The sequence below is a fragment of the Puntigrus tetrazona genome, chromosome 5 (assembly GCF_018831695.1).
Source record: "Puntigrus tetrazona isolate hp1 chromosome 5, ASM1883169v1, whole genome shotgun sequence".
Lineage (NCBI taxonomy): Eukaryota > Metazoa > Chordata > Actinopteri > Cypriniformes > Cyprinidae > Puntigrus > Puntigrus tetrazona.
The window spans coordinates 28,714,037-28,722,894 of NC_056703.1; the positions used below are offsets into that span (position 1 = coordinate 28,714,037).

The following is an 8,858-nucleotide window of genomic DNA, read 5'->3' on the forward strand; positions in this document are numbered from 1 at the left end:
TATATATATATATACACACACACACTGAATAGTAATAAGAATATGTTAATATTAGTATAGAAGTTCACTTGAAGGTTTAAGTCAAGCTGGACACTGATGATTGATAAATGAACAGATGGACTTAAGTGATGCGTCTGCTGCACCACCGCTCACGCGCCAGTCGCCTGCCTACCATAATCTCTCGTGCGACAACACAATCAACACAATAGGACAATATCCATACCTCTAGTTCACTCGGGTGATGCTTCTTTCCTCACACACAATAGGACGAAGGCTTCCACTCGCCGGCATAGATGTGATGTTAAGATAGAAAATCTATGCACCGATGAAGATAGAAAGGCTTTGCTATGGTAACACTCAACAATCAATGTCCAATTAATCATGATTAACTTGAAAGAAAACAGTCTCTTTTTAACACACATTTTCAAGTCACTGAGAAATGGGCCTTCGGATTTTCGGTTTGTGTGGAGGTCACGATAAGTGTGACTTCTACATGCGTTTACATGCTTAAGTGTGTTCAGAGTGGTGCTGTCCCATATGAACCGGGGATCACATGTGTGTCAACAGTATGCACACCTAGTAACTGTGTCATGCTTCCCCAAAGATCCCAGGGTAACCCTGCTTCACCACAACTTTACCTCCCAGGAGTGTTTCACAATGCTGTGTCACACCTGCAACCTGTATTGGGAATTACTGTGTTGAGCCCAAACTCTCCTCCCTTGTGCCCTACCGAAGGACGGCTAACTTAGGGGCCGAGGCCTGCTGCATTTTCTAGTCCAGCTCAACCAGAAGTGAACACTACAATCACAAGAGACCATTTTACTCCTCTTTACCATCTGACCTTAATGCTTATAATTTCACGAGGGCTTTCTGAAGTGTTCATGCAGTGGGTCTTCATGGAAAATCTATGAATGCAGAGCCACGAGACCAGCGATACTCAATAGACAACCTCCTGTTGAGACAGTTTAGAGTTCAAATTATATCCAGAGGAACAGCACACAGAACTCCCATGACCCGTTTCATTGTTAAGATAGTTTTTTAAAAGAAATTCTTTTCCCTATTTTTTAAGTAACAATGCATAAACTATATCAACAGTGAAAATTAAGATATTCACATGATGCAAACATTTCCATTCATGTTTTTTATTATGCTATGCTTAGTTAGTTAGCTGTTATTGAGTTATTTTAACCTAGTCAAAATAGTTTGATTTAAATTCATTTGGAAAGCACAATGAAAAAACATTTGTTAAATTGTTGAAACCGGGGTTATCTGTTTTGGCAAATGAACTCTTCAAATAACATTTTAAACTATTTTATAATAGAAAACAGTTATTTCTAAAACAGTTCATTCTATTACCGTTTATTTCTTTTTTTTAATCAAAGAAATTTAAAATTAGTCAGTATAAATTGGTGAGCTTTGGTAACTTCTATAATATAGTGTAGCTAATTATTTCCACTTTGATGCTGTCGTTGTATAGTGCTCGTAATTTGTTCCATAAATATCACGCTGCTGTAAAAGAATATAACTGGAACAAAAATCTTGTGGGTGTGTGTCTTTATTTATACATGAAGTAATACACAGATGTAAAGCTGGCATATTATCATATACATATTATATTCATAGCACAAAAGTCGTAACACAGAAGTTATGAACTGTTTCATGAGTCTCTTTAACTGACTTTAATTAGAATAATTAAATAACAATTAAAATATAATTAAAAACAAAACATCATTTAAAACCCTTATACAACTTGCGCATGCTGCAGTGTTTGCTGTTGAATTCAGGAAAGGCAGACGCTTTTACTAAGATTTATGTTGAACACTTTTTGTAACATTAGCAACCGCTTTAGTCGGAAGCTTTGCTGTGAAGTTTTTGCTGAATGCATTTTGGCAAAAAAAAAAAAAANCTTAAGCACACCAGCAATGACTTAGCACTTGTTTACTCTAGCTGGCTTGTTGTGATGCTGTTGTAGTTCCCTTGGTTTAGAGTCCTTCTCTGTGCCAAAAAAACCCCGCACACCCACAGCTATTGCCACAAGTGAGTTATCCTTTTCTGCAGTCCCAAGGGACCTGTTTGGAGTGGGAAGGGGGATTCGTCCGCCTCTCTGACAGATGGGTCCTTGTTTCTGTCTTTCTCTCCCTCACTCCCTCTCTCCTGAGCTCAGACACAGACACACTCGCTTAGACTGAGATTGAACGAATACAATAGGAATTAAAGCCATGCACACATGCTCCCTCCATGTCTCCTGAAAGCTGAGCCCCTTGTAATAATTATAAAAGCAGGGGTGTGTTTGGGTGATGGGGGCTGGGCTGTTTGGAAAAACTTTGATAAAAACTTAATGACTTTTTCTAACTAATTTCTAACTAAGTTGTAAACAAACTATTCAACCAAATAAACTTTCAAAATATGATAATGAATGTTCAATGTCAATGAACAACCAATTTGATATAAAACAGCATGCAGTTATTAAAAGAACCTTGTTTTTATTACTGTACACTGTGGTCTTCTGTAAAGCTGCTTGAATTTTGCACCGCTGACACTGTGATTTAACTGAACTAATCAACACTCGACTTGAGCTGAATAATGACTACTCTTTTTTAGCATACCTGGTGAATTTTGCAAAATCGACCCTGTTATTGAACTGAACTGAAGCAACTTTGAACCGACAGGAGTTTAACAACAGCACTGTTAGAGCTGCTTTTCACTGAACTGAAATCATTTCATAATTGAAAGGTTTAATGGATGTTCTTCATCTGTTCCAGCACGAAACCTTTGTTTTTAAGGGTGTGCATGTCCAAAATAGATTCTGGAAATGGAATTGTATTCCCTTAAGAGAATAATGGAGAGTAAGAGTGCGTCTGTGTTTAAAAGATATGTGTTGTAAAGGTAGTCCCAGAGCTCCGGCCTTATCTGCTGCTTACTGGAGCTGAATACAGGAGTTCTCTGGGATGGATCCTGAGGGACAGGAGAACAGCCTAACTCGTGCTCTCGGACACAGGGGAGAAGTGGGGGCCGAGTTTTATAGCTATGGACTTTTAACCTCAGTATTACTCCCTTCATCAGCGCATTATTACTAAAACCGTTCCTTTTCTGTATTAAACACACTGAAATCATGGCCAGCGTGAGGAGCGTGTTGGGGGATTCTGGGAATAAAAGCCAGTCTGCCAGTTTGTGTAAATCAATCCCATATTATATCAAGTGCCCACTGCATAATTGGAAGCGTAAAATTGCCCATTTGCACAATATGCCACCTGCAACCCCTCTCTGGGCTGCTCTGCTATTGATACGATGGCTGGAGAGTGTCCACGCAGCACCTCTTGCAATTTTTCTGCGATTGCTTGGAAGTCGCGCAAATTCCATTCTGTTGGGGAATTTTGAGGGTCATACCGTCTATTAGAGCCAACGGAGGATAATTGAACCATTCGAATGAGCCGAATACAATCACTTATAGTTCCAATTAAGGTGGTCAGAGAATTCCTCTCAAACCACATTTTGTAAAATGAAGTGCTCGTCCAATCGCAGTCCATCCTTTTCCTGAACCCCAACCCTGTTGGGGTGAGCTGTGAGAGACGAGGGAGAGGGGGAGGGGGGTTCCATCTGCTTTGCTGGCTGTCCTTTGGGACGTGGGCATACCCCAAGGGGCTGTAGCTGGGAAGGATAGAGGGAGGGGAGGATGGGAGGGAGTGAGAGAAGTTGAATAGATTGCACCCATGCACTAATCAAAGGCCATAATCAGTATGCCCAAACACAATAGGCAGATTTTGCCCATTCCTTCTACTAGCTTCTCCAACAAACACAATCATTAGAAGATTCATAAGTGTCATAAAACCAACTGCAACTGGCGTTTGGTAATTAATGACATGAGTGCGCAGATTTGCAGGGTTTCATTTTAACAAATTAAAAGATTCTGGAGTGTTTGGCAGGGGGCCACGAATTGTGTGATCAGGTGCGTGTAGCCCACAAGTGGAAGAGTCCGATTCCCAAAGTGGTTTACGGCAATATGACAAACACACAAAGGTGAGAAGTGGTTTTTATTTTGTTTTTATGAAATTAAATACCGAAATAATGTTCTTTAAAATATTAACACAAATAAAATAAAAACAATCCGGAGTTATCGGGATTGAAGCCAGTTTCTTACGGCTTCAAGAGAAAATGCAAAATGCTTTTGGTGCGCTGCCAATAAGATGATATTTAAATCAGCCCGATGTATTGGTTTTTGAAGGATTTTTCCACTTATGCGGACGTTTTGATGCAGAAAAACAGATGCCAGCTGGAAAACACTACGGCTTCTGATTAAATGAGACGAGAAGTGATTGTTTGTTTTGCTGCATGAAAGACAGAGACACAAAATAAAAGGAATCAAGTTGCATCAGGTTTCATGGTTTCTCGTCAGCTCGGACTTGTTGAGGGATGCCTGGATCTGAAAGCCGTAGGTCCGTGTGGGTACCCCTGCGTTAAGCATCCCATTGATTGAACTGCTCCTCCAGGGCAAAAGCAACTTCAGTGCTTTGGTTAACACCCCTCCAGCCAACTGCAGGGCTTTCCGATTGGCTGTCTGCCTCTAAGCTGCCTGTCTTCTAGGCTTATTGTTTCGCAAGCCCTACACAGTCAATATTAAGCTTGGCTAATGTGATATAGAGGCAGCTGGAGGAGCCACAGATATTACCATGACACTACAGAGTAAGGGGTGTAATGCCATTAAAAATAAATCAGGTGGTTTGATGATTTGGCATGGTCCGGGGATTCTGTGAGACATTAGGTGGGGCAGTTGCTATAATTCTATTACACATTCTGGGGGAACCTCTGAGGAACAATTGATTCCCTTCGCCTAGTTCAGCATAATTCAATTTCTTTTCATCAAAGGTCTGAAAAGAGGAAGGGAAAATAGAAAGTTTACTTTTGCAATTGGAAAAATCAGCCACCAGAAGGATCAATCCTGCACTCGTGTAAAAAAGCAGATGTTCTGGAGACCTTTCACCTAAAGTTGGTCAAATTATGTTGATGTCATGCTACGGAAACTTTTCTGTAAGTCGGACAGAAAAAAAACAACAACAAAAATAACTAAGCAGAAGATTTAGGATATTTTTAACACACTGGATTGGTCGTTGCTTAGATTATTGCACAAACAGAGATTAAGAGAAACGTGAGGCCCAAAAATTAATCTCTTTAGTCGGTTGTAAGACTTGATGTTCACTCGGCAGACTCGCTTTGTTGACGCCTGTCTTCACCGAGGAAACGCGTGAGGACCCCACTGTTTACAGAAATCATTTATAGATATATTGCTGCGAATTAAACAGGTCTGGCGAGCATTTGTAATATTCAAAATGTGCATTAATTAATTAATTCAGTGTGCCGTTGGTCGCGCGGTGGGGGTCCTGTGTCACCATTGTTGTGAGGCTCGAGACACATAAACGGTGATTTCAAGGCCCATTGAGCGCGCGATGGATTGTACGTAAAATCTATTAAAGGGCGGGGAACATTGATTATTCGTAAAAAAAAAATTAAATAAAATAAAAAAAATATTTGACGTATTTGACGTGTTAGAAGAGATGTGTTGTCGATAAAACAGATATTTAAAGTTTCATTTAAAAAGATTGTTTACATATGCTGTATTACTATTGGGTTTAAAATATGCATATAATAGTGACATCAGGACATGATTAAATGACAGTGGAAAACGTTATTTAGAGCAGCTTTTCTCGCTTAATTTAAACATAAATCATAATATTCCGTTTGAATAATTCAGTATTCCGAGGTGTTGAGCCAAAATAGTGAATTATTATTCATGTGCGAGTTTTTTTGTTTACTGAAATGTGGCATAGGTAAAGAAAAAAATGTTTTGTAATAGTAGTATCACTTATTTCGTTTTGTTGGGGTGGTCAAGGTTTTATTTTTGCCAATACTGACATCTTGTGGTTATAAGCAGGCACTACATTGCCTTAGTGCTGTCACGCTAAACCTATGCTGATTGGTGAATAGACTATGCATAGGAATCTATTTCCTGTTTAGTGATTTTATTATGAACTCATGACCAGGACACCCCAAAATAGTAATTTATCCCAAAAGGCACAAAGAATTAGCTTCATTGGAGTTTCTGTTAAGACAAACTTGTTCATTAGAAGTGGACGTCGCTCTAATTTTGCCCATCATATAATCTACTTCATAAATACTCATTATAAAATACACAAACAATACCTTTAAATATCTCGTTGACTAAATGATCAAGTTAACACATGAGCAAGACCATGACATCTAAATATCGTGGGAAAAAAAAAAAACTAATGTAAAATAATAATAACAGAATCAGCACAAGGAAACATTGAGGAAGGCTGCAATTACCAAGAAACTGAGTGTGAGAGAAATATTTCCCAGAAATGAAAGAGAGAATAAAAGAGAATAAAAATAGAAATACCTATAAATAATCGTATAGCAGATCTAGCTCCTCCACAAACACACACACACACACACACACACACACACACCCAGAGGTCTTGACATGGTTCTTTTATACTGATACTGCTGTCTGTCAGTGACACAAACACCCTAACACCCACATATGAACACGATTCTGACCTACATATAAATACAAGCGGAGAGAGTGAAACAGACTCGGTGAGACAGCACTCCTACGCACACTCTCTTCCACTCTCACTGCATGCACATCCACTGCATGAATTCATCCTAGATTACTCCTGCTACCTGCTCTCTTCTCCCGCTCATTCTTCTCTCTTTTCCTATAATCAGAGGACACACATGCAATTCATCTGACAGAGCTTTTTCTTCGGTGTTTTGCAAAGCAGTGGACAGGGAGGAAGGACACATTTCAAGGTCTAAAGATGGCACCGAAACGAGAACCGTCAATTAAAAAGTCTCCATCCGGGGGAACGTTACCGAGGCATGGACCACCGTTTCCTTGCCCTGCCACGGCGCCTTCACCTCCAAAACCAGCTCCTGAGTTGAAACCGCGGATGCTGCGCCCCTCTGATTCCCCCTTTGACCCCAGCACATTAGAGGTAAGCGACGTCCTGCAACAGAGAGTTTAGAATGGCTTATTCTTCATTACTATGGCAACAGCTTTTCTATGCTTCACTAAAATAGCACTGGGAATGAGAAATAGAAATAGAAGAATAGAAATTTTCTGTATGGCAACATACTGACACGCAGCAGCGCAAGAATCAGATCTGAATTTGATATTAGGTCGTTGTGAATAAAACATCACAGCAATCTCTTTTTTATGCAGCATCTGACTACCTCAGCATTGCACATGGAAAACTGTGTCAACCCAGCTCTCAAATCTTGAGAGAATACTAGAGCTATATCAGGATTGAGAAATGGGGCACTGATGTAGCTGTTCCACACTGAGCTGCATTACTGTCACCTTCAATTTTACTTAAATGTACTAAATAATGCATATTCTTCTTTGTTATATACTTTATTGTCAAATCTAGGTTAAAACCGGCATAGCAATCCATGATCATATCTTGAAGATAAACATAAACAAAATGGATTTTGGGTAGGAATTTAGCATGCACATCCTGTATTTGATGAATTGACATTATACATTTTATTCGTTATTTCTACAATTCACAGATAGAATATCCATATATGAATATAGATCCTACATCTGCCTGTGTTTAGGAATGCAGCATTGAATTACACAATTTAACCTTAAAACAAATGTTTTAATCGCCATGGCTTTACAAACGTATAAATCATCAGCATTGAATTCACTCGCTTTGCCAGTTATGTGCAGTCAATCATTATGTTATAGTGATCTAGGCTGGGAGTGTCTCTGTGCACTTATGTCACTCTTTGTGTGTAATGAGAATACTCCACCCGTCACAGTAGTGAAGGGAAGTCCGAATCATTCTTGCGAATCGGTTCTTTCGAACCTTTCGTTTTTAAAAAGCGATTCGGTGATTCTTTACGTCATGACGCGTTCCACATTTAACATTATTAATACCTACCTAATTATTAATACAATTACTTTATTATTTAATGATGTAATTTCAAGAGTCCCATTTCAGTTTGTTTCAACCACGATTCAGCCGAATGTATCGTATTAAATTAAAATATCTTAAAATATCGTTACGTCTATACTGTCTAATGCTCTTACAAGTTAATTCATGGGTTTATAGATAATTAGATAGACACGTAAAATACGATAAACACTGTCTCGGTTCAATAAGTTCAACTCCAAGCGAATCGTTTATTCATACTGGTAAAGCGGTTCAGCTAATTCTCTAAAAAAAGATTCGACTCAGAGAGATGATTCGTTCACGAATCGGATATCGCTACCCTTCATAACTGAGCAGAGCTAGCGCGAGTCTTCTCACACTCCCGCCGCAACACACAACCGGAAAACAAGCCACTGCAGATATGGTAGGCATATTGATAAACGTTTAATGTAAAATTAGGTTTCGGTAGAACTTTTCTAAATAAACATTACTAAGTGCATGCTCTGGTAACTATATACACGCTTAGTGCTAAGAATCTGTCGCTAGCCTGTCTCATGCTAGCTAACCGAGTTTTACGCCTTTTAGCACGCAAGAAAGTGACTAAACCTTTATAAGATGTTCAGGAAATTCCTTTACAGAAACCCAAGAGTACGACAGCTAACTTGCATTCGTTAAAATACTGTGTTTTAGCCCATCTTTCACCTGGAAGCACGGCTGTGAGTTAGCGGACAGTATTAGCTGGTCAGTTTTAGCCAAGCAAAACTTATCTAACTTTTTCGTGCGGCCTAAAACAATTACCCAGACGGCATTGATGGACCGTAGACGTGTTGTTATTACAAACCCCATCTGTTTCACAGCTTTGCTATTGTGCATCATTTCATATTCATTGAATGTCGCTCT

General features: G+C 39.3%; 1 protein-coding gene across 2 annotated transcripts in view; it reads left to right on the plus strand.

Moving 5' to 3' along the window:
- Positions 1-3,681: 3,681 nt before the first annotated feature.
- LOC122346141 (myosin light chain 4-like) overlaps positions 3,682-8,858 on the plus strand; it is a 7,277-nt gene continuing 2,100 nt past the window's right edge. The window contains exons 1-2 of one of the 2 annotated variants that reach the window (XR_006251097.1): positions 3,682-7,013; positions 7,449-8,849. Coding sequence is in view for 1 of the 2 variants with exons in the window: in XM_043240829.1 (XP_043096764.1) it covers positions 6,837-7,013 (177 nt within the window). In the remaining variant the exon portion in view is untranslated. Of the gene's footprint in view, positions 7,014-7,448; positions 8,850-8,858 lie in introns of those variants that run through there. The other variant, XM_043240829.1, reaches the window with a different exon arrangement.